Genomic DNA, 14,728 nt, shown 5'->3' with positions numbered 1-14,728 from the left:
TATTTAAAAAAAGGCAAAAAAAAAAAAAAAAAAAAAAAAAAAAAAAAAAAAAATCTTGCAAGTGATGCGGGTGGTAATCGAACCAACTACCTCCAGACATGGAGGTATAAATAACTAACCTGGTGTCTTAAGTACTCGACCACGATCGAGCTTGAGTAAACGCAAGGAAGTTACCTGAAGGTCGTGGGTCCGAATCACGACATGTTTTTTCGCAAGCATTTTGGAACGTACTGAGTATTCAGTAGTGTAACACGTCAGGTAGCCAAACATTGATTCCTATTCTTTATCTTGAAGCAAAAATTCTTTATCGGAATTCTATATCTTTTTACTTACGTTATTCTGTTTTGTATCATATAGACTTCGTTTCCAAAATATATATTATTGAAATATTAGACAAAACCACTATATGAATCCTCCTTTTTCTGAGTTCATATAATAGGGCCTATTTAAAATTTATAATAAAATAATGAATGAAAATCTAGTATTAGAATAAAAATGAAACAAAAAAAAAATATGCAAAAGTGCAAGTTATTTACGGTTAGGCCTATTCTCCATCTGAGAAAACTGTCAGATGGAGAAACAGTGGGCCTTTTCTTTAAGCCTACCCTTTGGATGTTGATGCTAATGTCCTACAAAATAATAGCGTAAATGTACGTAAACATGTACGATAACGTGCTTGTTAGACACACGCGCGCGTGTGTCTAACAAGCACGTTAGACACGCGTGCTTGTTAGACACACGTGTATTCCTGGCCAAGCACTGATTGTTCAGTTAAGTGTGATTGGCCTGCTGCAAGAATTGGGAAAAAATGCAAAATTTAAGAACTTTTTAACGGTATAAAATTTCAGAATTTTATGACGGTATAATATTTTATATCTTAGGATGTTTGGCAAACACTTTACCTTTAAGGTAATTTAAGGACGTGATATAACACACAGAAAAAAAAAACCAGAAACACAGTTACAATAAGTCACTATGTACATTCATATATTAAACTATAAAAACAAATGGAGGATTAATAAACAATGCCATGGATACAATGTGATGTTAACTAGAAAAATTTACTTACTTAAATCTTTGTCATTTGATTGGTTAATTAAGGGTCACTACGTGACAGTACATTACTGGCACTGCTTCATAAAAAAAGTGCATTGCTAACATTGCTTTTTGTTAAATTTTGTTTTATGCGCCAATGAATTGTACTGTCATGAAAGAGTTAAAAGAATGTAGGTCGAAGGCACACAAATTTTGAACTTTTGACCCTGCGAGTGCAACCTGGTTACCAAAATGACTGATTTAAATCTTTCAACAGATGTATAAAGTTAAATACATGTGCAGTATTAAATTACAAAAATAAGTGACTGTTTATATTTTTTCAGGTTATTTATCATATTAGTTCTTCTTTTCACAATTATTATACGCGATCTAGAACTGATATTCACATCCCTAATCACAACACAAACTATTTCCAACACAACGTTAGATATACGGGCCCCTTTATTTGGAACAATCTACCATTCTCAATTACCAATGCTGTCTCTACCAGAGCTTTTTCTAATAAACTGAAAAAAAACACATAATTTCAAATTATTAAATTTTTCTGTGGTTGAAATTCGTCATGCTGTTATGTATTGAGCTGCTTTTTCTCCCCTTTTTTTTCAGGCCTGACCCAACACAAGATGTTTGTTTTTGCAAACAACTTCTCGGGTCCTGGCCTTCGAATTTTTGTACTTTTTGTATTTTCAATTTTGTATTTTCAAGTGCCTTAGGAAGAAAATAAATGTTTTGTTGAATTGAATTGAAAGTATTTGTATTTCACAGTTTTTATTATATCAAGGAAACAAATTTCATGTTGACTTTTTGAACAAGATTTTTTTTTGTCTTATCTTATATTTGTGTAAGTATGGAATGTTTCTAATTTTAGTACAATTGGAATATGGAATAAATTCATAAAGTTAAAAAAGTAGTACTCGACTTGGCTATGCTCTCCTATATGGAATATTTCATCTTTCTCTATGAAAATATTTTCGCCTACACAGTGGCGGATCCAGAAATTTGAAATAGAGGTTGCCCAGACAGGAAAACAGACAGGTGGAGAGTCTAGACCATGTCAGTCCCACCATGGTTGGGGCTGATGTAGAAAAATTATGATTACAGCAATTCTAGAGGGCCGGAAATGGCTCTCAGACCTTAATTTGATTGAAATTTTCCTTTTCATCACTTGTTTTATAAGTCATAACAAATTTAGGGGGGGGGGGGGGGAGATGCCAACGGCTCAGCCCCTCCTTGAATCTGCCATTGCTATATTACTTTTAAAATATATGAACAACTTAAGTTACATATTAGGTGATGTTTACTTGTATACAATAGTTAAATAAACAGTTATATCAATAATATATTTGTGAGATAGTAGTTATGTTGCCAGCCCTCAATTCCCAGGTCTCTGGTTCAATTGTGCAAAGATGCAATTATTTTCTGACTGAAAACAAAATTTTCAAGCATCATAACAAAAATTTGGTATAGTAAACGAAAACCATCAGCTTTAAAAAATGTTTTTAATTTTTCCTCACACCAAACAGGAAGAACTCTTCATGAGAAAAGCATATTCTACAATCACAGGATTTGAACCAAGCATCCTGACAATTAAAGGCAAGCATCTTAACCACCAACACACAGTGTCACTACACCTTTGCTGGACGGATCATAATCATTAAAATATTTAATTATAATTACATCAATGACTGTTATTAATGATTATGATTGACATCAAAAATAATACAGTATTGCTTAAAATAAGTGCAATAATGACAATAATGATAATGTTAATATAATAATGATAGTAACAACAATAATACAAAATATTCCTTAAAAAATTAGTTTAATAATAATAATGTTAATATAATGATAATAATAATAATATTAGTATCAAAATTAATATTAATAATAATGATAATTGTGATAAGAATAACTATAAAAAATAATATGAAAATAATAATTGTAATAAAACTGCATAATATTGCAAATAGTAATAAGCTCAATTCAAACATATAATATTGATTGAAATATTAATAACACTATGTATATTGTACTTTCTTTTTTTGGCAAATACCTGGGGCAGATCCAGGGGAAAACGGAGGCTAGCACCCCCCCCCCTTCCCTCTTAAAAAAGACGGAGAGAATAGAAAGCGAAAAGAAAAAAAAAATGAAAAGAAAGGAGAAAGAGCACGGTAGAACAAAACAAGGTAATTTACAATATTAATTCCATGTACAAGCATTTCTAAAACAAAAATCTAAAAGCTTTGTGCTTCGAATGTCACATGGCTCCTACACAGATTTTGCTCTGGAAGCGCCCCTGCAAACCCTCATACTACTACTACTTTCAGTCAAGGTTGTTCAATCTTTTTTACCATTAACAGAAATCTCACCTAGAAAACTTACATAATTTTGCCATATGCATCACAGTGCAATGTCTACGTTTGTATACTTTATTACGCAAAGAAAATAAATCCACATGAACAGACAAGTGGAAAGATGTCTGAATGCTGACTAAATCAAAGCCCATTGTTTTTTTTAAATGACAGTTGGATTTAGCCATAGATTCATCATGTTCAACATGAAGTGTATGCTAAGACAGCCATGACGTCAGTAATTTAAATAGCAATCTATCAGTAAACCCAACGTGTTAAAGCTAAATCCAAACATAAATTCTCACATTTTTGTCTGTCAGATAAAAAAAACAAATATTTGATCAGACATCAGGTGTGTATAGTCTCTTTGTTTTGGTCTCATTTACTCTGGCATAATGTTATACACCCCAGTATTAAGTTCATGTCTGACAGACTTAGCATTGTTGTTTAAACATTGTGTGATAAAGTTAAGTATTATAAAAGACATCAGGGGTGTAGACTGATTTGTTTTGTCCTCATCTCGAATCTGGGATATTGGTACACAACATTATTAGTTCATGTCTGACAGACCCAGCATTGTTTGATTAAACACTGTCTGATAAAATTAAGAGTTCCAAAAGACATCAGGGGTGTAGACTGGTTTGTTTTGTCCTCATCTCAAACCTGGCATATTGGTATACAAAACATTATTAGTTCATGTCTGAGACTCAGCATTGTTTGATTAAACATTGTCTGATAAATACAAAATCTGCTTCATCTGATATGTCTGAAACAAACAATCTGTCAGTTTTTATTTTTTTCAAACATTTGAGTCAGTCAGTCTGTAGTATTGCATAGTGTCGAAGATCAAAGGTCATTACATTTTAAACTTCAATTGGTTGAGAACAGAAACAGTTGCAATATTGGAAGAACTTTCACGGTTGTGATGTCAGCTAACACGGCCTCGGCAGATGCGTACGACGACGTCTCCATCAAGTTGACACGACGAAATGAAAAAATACCCGCAGCAAGCACTATAGCAGAAGACAAAAACATTGAACAATTATTTTACAATGTTATCAAAAGTTCATAGCAATTTAAGATATTAATCTATTGTATGTAAAGCTCAGAACATCTTAAAGTGCATCTTGATACAAAGTGTGTTGCATTATTATTATACTAGATCACTGCCACCAACATATGGTGCATCTTGCAATACAAAAACATAATTAGTGTAGAGATAATATATATCTGGTTATTGATACAGAATAAAGATAGATTGAAAGGTATTACTACCATGAAGTACAGTACTACACAGAGGCAAAATTAACTGCAAACAACTAGAAAAAAAGTATATATAAAGTACATAAAAAAGAATATATAAAAAATATAATGAAAATAAATAAATAAAAATATAAATAAATATACATGTATAATGTTAAAAAATATACAAAATATAATGGATGATTAAGGACTGTTTTTGTTGAAGGCCTATACCTGATAGTGTATAAAATCATTTGAGGCGTGTTGTGGCAAAATGGCTAAGTTGTAGCAAAAATTGAAATTCAAGATATTGGTATTTTCAAATACCCGAGTATTTGATCTTTAAAATGAGGGGTCATTCATTGAAATTGGACATTTCAAGCCTAAGTTATTGGAAAATGAAAGTACAGCACTCTTAGAGTCAAGATAAACATGATTTTGAGTAATTGCCTTTCAAAGTTAATTGTGCATACATTGTTTAATAGCATTAACTATCATAACAACATTAAATAAATGATTTGTTGACCACTTTCAGAACTAATACTTTGGGACATGATTAACAAGACAATATACTGTTGATTTGTAGTGAAAAACAAATTTGGATTTTTCAGCAATTTTTTGAGCTCCCATATTTTAAAGATCATTTACTCAATACTGGCCTGTGCGACAACTTAACCATTTTGCCACGACAGGCCTCATTTGTTCCTATAGCTGTGCAGTTAGTATCACTGAACTTACCAACAAACAACAAAAACACAGAGAGGCAGTAAGACAGACAGCATAACATACAAACAAATATTATATGTAATTTATAATTGTATAATATCTTTTTAATGTGCATTTTTTATAGGCGTCCTTTAATTTTAAAAAAATTTAAATTGTACAACATAATAGTGTATTGTTTTTTTTTTGTAATTTTTTTTTTATTGTAATACAAACAGTTTTAGCCTTTGGCTATTATTTTTGTACATTTTATATGGTAATGAAATGAAGTTTAAAAAAATACATAGATAAATGAATACTGTATAAATAAATTTCAAGATTACACGGGGGCTAGACACTATGTTATCGTCTAGCAGTTAACCCTGTAAGATCGAGTAAATCCAGTATGGGTAATGAGTTAGAAGTAAGAAATGAATATAAGACCTGTCCTAGAAAGTTCACTAAAAAGTCACGAGAGTAAACAACACCACACATTTTCTGATAACCGAATCTCCACATGGAAAGTAAACATAATACCTGTACAGTATAAGGCAGTATAGGGCAAATACACATGGTCCCGCTGGGAGCTTACAGTATTTTTTCCTCTGCATGCTGTCAAACCATGAGGAACTCTCTCTAAGATATACTTGCCATAACATTTGTGGGTTGTGTCAAAGGTTATAGAACTATTTTAAAAGCATTCAGGGTTAGCATAAAGTTTCCTACTGCAAAATATCAACATGATAAATACAGTTTTAATACATGATATTATTCTTGTTAAATTTGTATCTTTGACAAGTTTGTATCCTTGGAAATTTTGTTTAGTGAGCCTCTCATAAAAAAAAATGCGCTATTAACTACTAATCATCAATTTCACCTTGGGCATATGTGCTTCCACATTTAGAGGTACAGTAAGAGCTTTGTATATACTATATACTATCTATACGCACTGTTTTAATGAGAAAAAAAATGTGATATGCCCATATTTGGGTGTAATATGACATCATCAAGCCTATATTTGGGTATAATATGACATTACTATGCCCATATTTGGGTGGAATATGACATCATCATAACCATATTTGGGTGCAAAATATGAGATCATCATGCCATATATGGGTGAAATATGACATCATCAAGGCTATATTTGTGTTTAATATGACATCTACATGTCTATGTTTGGGTGTTAGGCGTACATGACATATGTGGGTATATCACATAAATAATAATGTAAAATTTGATAGTATGGACATATCTTCATTTTAATATCCTACCACATCCCTAAACATCATCATTAAGTCTGCCAGGTATTACAGCACTTAATGGCAGTCAATCACTGGTATGGTTAAATGGGAATGCGAACTTAACCCAGTTAAAGTAGGTTTGGTTCACTGTTCTATTATTACATTGTTTGTCAATTATCTATCCTACTCTATATATGAGACACATTAATTTCAATGTATAAGGATAATATTATTAGCTAATGAATCGCAATCGCGTTATTGCTGTAAATTGCTATTCAACCCGTTATCTTCATTGTTGTTATTACTAATGTTACCGCAAGCAGGATTCAGTGTTAAGTCGGATAAATGGCAAGCTATTTTCTCACACAAATATAAACAACTTCATTCCATAAACCTCATAACAAATAGAATTTTTTTACTTTTCTAAGACACAAAAAGGGTGTTCGACAAAAAAATCTGGACCGGTTAACGAGCTTAAGATTTTTGAAAACTGGGGAAAAATTTATTTTATAACTTGGTTAGCAACATTTATTTTTTAAAGATCCTCAAAGAACATCAAATTTTCTTCAATAGCAAAATGTTTCTAGAAAAACATATAGTAAGGGTAAAATTAAAAAAAAAAAATGAATATTGACTAATTAGAAAAGTGACTGTTTATATGCTATCACTCAAGTTCTTATTGTATTCTTCTATAAAGGAAGCAATGTGATGATGCAAATAATGTAGTTCAGTAATTGATAAATGCTTTATACTTATCCTAAGGACACCACTGCACAATGAGTTATATAAATAATAACACTAATAACAGAAACATAATAATACAATTATAACAATAATAAAATAAAAAACACTGTATAATAAACATGAATATTATGCAAAAAAATATATATAATAAAAATATAATAAAATTATAATAAAATAAAAATAAAAACTACAATAAACATTAATAATGCAAAAAATAAGCTATAATAAATTTAATAACAAAAATTAAATAACATTAATAATAAATAAAGCTACATTTGCACTAGACATGTTAATGACACGACGACTACATCGTCGCCTCATTCATATTCTTCAACGCTGAGCACATATTTATTATGTTGTTGTCATGTCATCATAGTGTTTATGTAGCTAATAACCATCAACAAATAGTACACACGGTGATTACATTGATATAACAGTACATATATCCTACACATACTGAATTAAAATAAAAATTGTCAATCAAAAAAACCCCTGAAGTTTAATGAGTTACTTTTGGAAAAAGATAATGGAGGATGTAACAACGTACCAGCTAATAATTCTAGAGTCCCGTAGGCTAGGATACGATCCCACAGACACAGTAATTGGTCGGCTGCCAAGTAACCGGAAAATGCCCGCATCAACCACTTAAATGCAATCTTCAAACTGTCAAAAATAAAGGTTAAAAAGAGCTGGGATAAACTAAGATTAAAGGTGGAAATCAAATGCAACAATTGTTAGCTAACTTAATTCATTAATCATCTGCTGTCTTAATAGGAAGGTTTTTTAAAGGGGCATAGTCGACACCAACTTCAACAGTGACGAGATATTTTCTTGAGAGGAGTCGGGAGCCCCAATATTGTTTGCACTCACTAAAAATACCCCACTAAAAATTGCTGATCAAAAATTCAAATTTAAGTAACTATATATTACCTCATCTTCCCTTTTAATTATTAAAATAATGGAATAACTTTAAAATGCAAATACAACTTACGGATGTGCCCCAGTTTCTTTCAAGTGTAAAAACAAATGAGGTTGTCGACTTTGCAAAATAGTCTCAAACAAAACACATATTGACAGCATTCCCTAAAAAAAAATATTTTGAGTCAATCAAATGCATGTTTGCATTGGAGCAATTCTGACCAAGACAAATGGTAAATCTACGTGGGGACGATAATGAAATAGTATAGCCAAATATACCACACGAGTGATAACAATTTTTATATTTAAAGCATTTAAATGGTACTATATATAGCATATATATCTAATCAAGGTTGGTTTTAAGGGGAGCCAGGCCATCCCCACTCCCCCCTCCCCTTTTGGAAAGTTAAAAAAAAAAAAAAAAAGAAGAAAGAAAGAAAATAAAGACAGAAAAAGAAGTTATTGAACACCCAAAACGCCCAAGAAGTTATTTCCTGGCGTCTAGGAAACAAAAATTTCCTGGGGGCTTTCACCCACATTCCCCTAGTGTAGAGTTGTCCTTTGATTAGCTAGCTCCCTTTCAGACATCTCTGGATCCGCCCCTGTTATAAACTGAGAGGATATTTAAAGAGAAAATTTTCTTAATTTAATTAATTACTTAATGATATTTGAGCAAATTTTCACACCTGACAACAAAAATAAAACTAGTTTTCAACATTAAAGCATGATTTAAGTACTTGTATGTCATTTCTGGTCATCAATATTAATTTCTTTTTTAAAAAACATAATTCAGGCTGGCAGTTATATCTAAGCCTATTTACCCTCTAACAAGAATAAATTATGGAACCTTTCACAGTCAATTGGTATAAAATCAGCCTGAATCTAAACATATTTCACCTTGCAACTCAACACCCTTTCATCAAAAGGCGCACAAGAGGCTACAGAGCTCTGAATGCGGCTCTTTCTCGCATGATGAGCCCGTCAGAGGGCACATGGGATATTTCAGTGAGTGCAACAGTGCAACCTGTTGCACCAACCGTCCAGATAAAAACACGGCCAGTTGGTGCGGGACTGCTTATTCGTCCATGCAGGCCTTGCTTATTTCGCAGCTGACCTTGATATGTAAAAGTCGTATGGCTATCTGCCACTTGCGACCCGCTGGGCTAGGGATCGTCACCCCCCCACCCCCGGTACCGATGATAGGTAGGCTAATCCCAGAAAAACTAAAAAAACTCTATGGAACACCGGACGATCTCCGGGGATAAACTGCTGTTCCGTGGCAAAACGACAAAACTTGAAATTTTCACTTTTTGAGAAAAGTAGAGTTAAAGACATCTATAGACATTATGATTATACGTAAAATATTAACTACAACCGTTGGTTTATTTTAAAGTTATTAACGACCCGGAATTGTCGCAAATACGACATATTTTTAGAATTTATCATGTCTGGGGCAATGCATTTATCTAGTTTGTGCATATGTCGTGGTTTAAATTATCAATGAAAATACCATCGCGCATCAACAAGCAAATGCATGCAACTAGGTAGAACTAGTTCCCCAGTGCGGTTATGTCGCTTTCGAATGTAAATTATCCACAGTCAGCTCCCCTTGCAATGCTAATATTAAAGTTGATGCAACATCAAGACTAGAGTTACTTGGTTTACTACGGATATATGACTATTCAATTGCTTTTTAGCCGCTAGCTTTAAAACACAGCAAAAATGGAACTTTTTCCGCTGTCGCCTTCATCTTGTTGAAGACTCTGCAACTGTTTGGTGGTGATTGGGCAGTACACTGGGAGACAATCCCCCTTTTCTGAAAGTGTACTGCATTCGTTAACATGCACATAGACCATATTCACATTCTCATCCGACATGCGTTATTTATTGAAACTCACGAAGCTGAAACACAAGAGCAGCGATGGGAATTCAACCGGGGACCAAAAGATCTCTATGGTTCAGCGCACACACAGTGGCTACCACCAGTTTAGCCAACCGAGTTATTTAGCTGCTCTCAAATGAAACATGGGAAACAGAGAGCAACAGACGATCGATCGCAACGAGCGCTCATAGTTGCTCACTATTACTCAAAATAGCTGGAAAGTTCCAAAGGTCAGTTGATGTCAGTTGAGTCCCCTGGCAAGGGCAACATAAAGCTTAATAATGAGATTTGTAGGTTCAAATCCCACATGAATCATTTTTAAATTGTTTATTCAATTTTTTTTTTTTTTCTTTTACTTTATAATGTTGTCAGTTCTTCGAATCTGTCATTAAAAAGGGTGATTATGTATACTATACTTACATAATTATACATGATATTTATTACTTACATTTTGTTTTTCAATTGTACTCTATTTATAATACTGTATGTCAATGATCAAAATTCAAAAATCAAATCAAATGCACTCAACAAGATCAACACCTAATTATTATTATTATTACAATTGCAATTATGATTATGGTTGATTATGATTCTCTATGATTATGAATATGTTTATGATTATTATTGATTATGGTTATGTATATGATCAAGATTATGATTCATAATGATAACCATTATTATTAGATTATTTCAGTTTTACTCCTTTATTATGTCAATTATGATTGATTACAACTACTGTGGTTATGAATATTATTATTCTTGATTATGATTATATACTATATGTGTATCATTATGATTGATAATGAATTTGATTATTGTAATGATTATGATTATGAATATGTTTTGTCTATTTTGATTATGATTGGTTAGTTATGATTATTATATGATTGATAATGATCAGAATTGATGATTACCATTATTAAGAAGATAATTTCAGTTTTGCTGCTTTGGTTTTGAGTAAACCAAAATAAAGTACACAAGTAAATAAAATGAAGCGTATTGGCCGTTACCTGTTCGTGGGATGATATAGTGTGTAATCTGTGAAAGTGGCAGCAATATAGTTCACGGAAATTGAAATACAGCTTGATTGGATCGTCAAACACGAAGCAGAGTGGTACAACTAAAAACAATGCCACAAATCTATTAGACACCATCATTAAATATCGTCTGCCTACTAAATTAATCAAAGCTTCATTCATTGAATTAGAGCCAGGTATAGTAATACACACTTATAACAGTTTTTTTGTCTCTCAGACTCAACACTGTCTGTTCAGATACTGTCTTATTATCTAGAGAAGGCGTCGACACGATCACAAGAATAACATTATACTATTGAGGTACTTGACTACAAGATGCTACTAAAGATTAACATCACAGATTTTTATCTCTTGATCTCAAGAAATACTGTTTAATACAATAAAGTAGAGAAGGCATCAATATGATAACACGATTTTGATTTTGATTAATGATAACGATGATGATGATGGTGATGATAATGATGATGAAAATAATGATGGTGGCAGTGATAATGGTAATGATGATGATGATGATGATATGATAGTGGTTATAATAAAGTTTTCCTGAATATATCTATAATAGGATTACATTTATTTGTTGAGAAAGACAATTATAGTGATTATACCATACAATAATTTTTAAAAACGATGAAACGAAATTTAGAGTTTGAAAGCTTACCTAGCATTGAAAATCCATGAAAAGGAATCACGCCATTAGGCGGGTAAACGACTGAATAATCCTCAACTCCTAACATTCCTTTATCATTTTAAAAAGTCAAGGAGATAAAAAAAAATATATGCATAATTTATTATATGATTGAGTAATAAAAACCCAGAAAGTTATATACATAAATTTTCAATGACACAAAATGCTTGTGAGTTTTTCCAAAAGAGCTCACAATGAGATGTACTGCTACACCAAATCTACCACTTCTTCGATTATCCTAATAATCCTATTAAAGTCAAGTGATGTATTTCATTATCGTATGATCTTAGTGCTATCGGAGTAAAAGACAGCAGATAAGGATAAGTATGTGAAATTAAACACACAAACCTCGTATGTACGATTTAGCGGGTGACGCCGAGCTGTTTGCAAAATGCTTGAGAACATACGTATCTCTACTAAATAGAAACAGCACTTGATAGAGATTATCTTCAAAGACGAAATATTGGTCATCATTTGCAGCAGTTAACTTCACATCCTATGAAAAAAAAAAACAGCATGAAAAAAAAAAGAAACTAAATTTATAAATAAAAGATAAGAAATTTTATAAAATTAAATGTTATTACAACGGAAATGTAATATAAATTTTAAAAATAAAAAAAAAAGAATTATATTTTTAAAAATTAATAAAATATATACAATTATAAATGAAACACTTCGACTATGACATCACACATGGATTATGATATCACATGCAAAGCTATGACATCACATGCAAAGCTATGACATCATATGAATGACTTCACATGTTAAGATAATGCCATTCCTGTGGCTTTTTTTATAAAACCTTCATTTTAGACCAAAACAAAATTTAACTTTAATTAAAACTTAAGGAATTTTGTAGTAAAATTTCTGGAAACAAGGTTTATTGATCTGTTTGATGTGCAATTTAAGTTTTTTTTTTTGTTTTTTTTTTTTTTTGGAGTTCATTTCTCGATTTTTTATTTTAGTTCAAGATTTCAAATGGCCACTGGCAATATTTACATGCTTGTATTTCAAGACCTTAGCTGTTAAACAATATTGTCAATAGGGATTTACGTATTAGTCTACACTGTACAGATAAAGATAGCCTGCACCATGTTTTATAGCATCCCCGGAGATAGTAATAACAGCATGGCATATAAGTGCACAGCAAATGACCATACATCAATACGGCAACCAGCCACTGTTTTGAAAGCGCAGTTGTTAATCCACACAAGAATGGCAGAATAATTGACAGAAGGAAATAAACAAAGCAACAATTTACAATGTGCTTTGTTTACACTGACAGGCAGATCGGTGAGTGAGGAAAGTGCGACTCTTCTTAATGCCTGTGTGTACACACTGTTTGTACACTTTTCCAGGAATGTTGTTGAACAGCTTTCACATAATATGTGCACTTGTTTGCCTTTCCTTCCTCTACACCTGAAGAGGTTTACTCCCATGGAATATCATGAGCAGATTCAGAACTTGGCACAAATGCCACATTATCATTCTTTTGCTCAGTTAGCATTTTTACTCCAACAATAATTCCAATGAGCAGTTCGGATGATTATGAACCTCGACACTTTTTTTTCTCCGTCCCTGAGCAGCAGTTGCCCATGAATTACCAGTAGTTTGGCTGTCATGAATCATCACTCCTTCCTCAACAATTGAGCAGTTTGGCCCCTATGGTTGACATAGGAATTTAGATCCCATGGACTGCAACATATTTTGTTCTTCTTCTCCTCCTGATTTGGCTTCATAGAGCACCATAAGCAGTTTGGGTGACCATGAATCGCCGCCTTTTTTCCTCTGCTCCTGAGCATTTGGCTCCTATGGACTGCATGAGTATTTTGGCACCCATATATTATCGCTTTTTGATCCTCTGGCGCCAAGCAGTTTTGCTCTAATGAAGTTCATGAATAGTTTGACCCAATTGCTATTTTTTCCTTTATCTGCCCCTGAGCGGATTGACATCCATGCACCTGCCATGAGCAATTCAGCACCAATTGGCTCAAACTTGATTGCCATGGGCCATTTTGCTCATATAAGTATTATCGCTGTTTCATCCTCTGGCCGAGCAGTTGTGCTCACATGAAGTTCACTAATAGTTTGACTTCCATTGCAACTTTTTTGTTTATCTGCCCATTAGCAGAATGGCATCCATGGATACTGCCATGAGCAATTTGGCTCCAATTGGTTGCATGCAAGCAATTTGGCTCCAACTGGATTACCATGGGCTGTTTTGCTCACGTAAATCAATGCATTTACCTTTTGCTCCCATCAATACAATGAATATTATTTAGGATCACTGGGTTACCATTATGAGCAATTATGAAAGTTTGTCTAGAATGATTAATTGCCATATATTACATTCTCTACACATGAGAAGGTTTTCTTTCAAATCATCTTTCACCAATTAACATTTCTGATAACTTCCCGTTTTATATTCAGTATGGAACCCTCAAAACTAATTTCAATGATAAATCTAGCACATATTCCATCAAATTTTCTCTTAGGCATGAATTTCTGCAATTATTCTTAATTTACCCAGGGGATATTTTTTCTATGTGAAATGCCGTCACGGAATTAGTCTCCTGGAGCTGAATATAAAAGACTAGTTAGTAGTAGATTATAGTATATAAGCTTTATTTTGTTTTTTAAATCAAGTTTCGTAGGTTGAGTAGAACCAAAAGCAAAGTCTCCTTGGAATCCAGATATCTGAAAACTACAGTATTTCAAGCTCTCTCTAATACAGACAAATTTTCTTTGACAAAATAACTCTTTGTATGCCTATTATATATAGTCATGATTGCCAATATATGATATATATATATATATTTATATATATACATACATATATATACATATATAATTATATATATATA

General features: G+C 32.5%; 1 protein-coding gene across 3 annotated transcripts in view; it reads right to left on the bottom strand.

Moving 5' to 3' along the window:
• Window positions 1-2,928: 2,928 nt before the first annotated feature.
• Window positions 2,929-14,728, bottom strand: part of LOC117116234 (TBC1 domain family member 19-like) — a 91,058-nt gene continuing 79,258 nt past the window's right edge. For all 3 annotated transcript variants that reach the window (XM_033260219.1, XM_033260218.1, XM_033260220.1), the window contains exons 11-16: window positions 12,210-12,357; window positions 11,835-11,912; window positions 11,150-11,259; window positions 8,331-8,422; window positions 7,887-8,002; window positions 2,929-4,420 (exon numbers count right to left, since the gene is read on the bottom strand). In XM_033260219.1, coding sequence (XP_033116110.1) covers window positions 4,278-4,420; window positions 7,887-8,002; window positions 8,331-8,422; window positions 11,150-11,259; window positions 11,835-11,912; window positions 12,210-12,357 — 687 coding nt within the window. In that variant the 3' untranslated portion in view covers window positions 2,929-4,277. The remainder of the gene's footprint in view (window positions 4,421-7,886; window positions 8,003-8,330; window positions 8,423-11,149; window positions 11,260-11,834; window positions 11,913-12,209; window positions 12,358-14,728) is intronic.

This window comes from Anneissia japonica, unplaced genomic scaffold, assembly GCF_011630105.1.
Source record: "Anneissia japonica isolate Jap-2015-1 unplaced genomic scaffold, ASM1163010v1 scaffold288028_len459517_cov177, whole genome shotgun sequence".
NCBI lineage: Eukaryota > Metazoa > Echinodermata > Crinoidea > Comatulida > Comatulidae > Anneissia > Anneissia japonica.
Note: the sequence above shows the minus strand (reverse complement) of the source record. Positions and strands in the feature narration are given on the sequence as shown.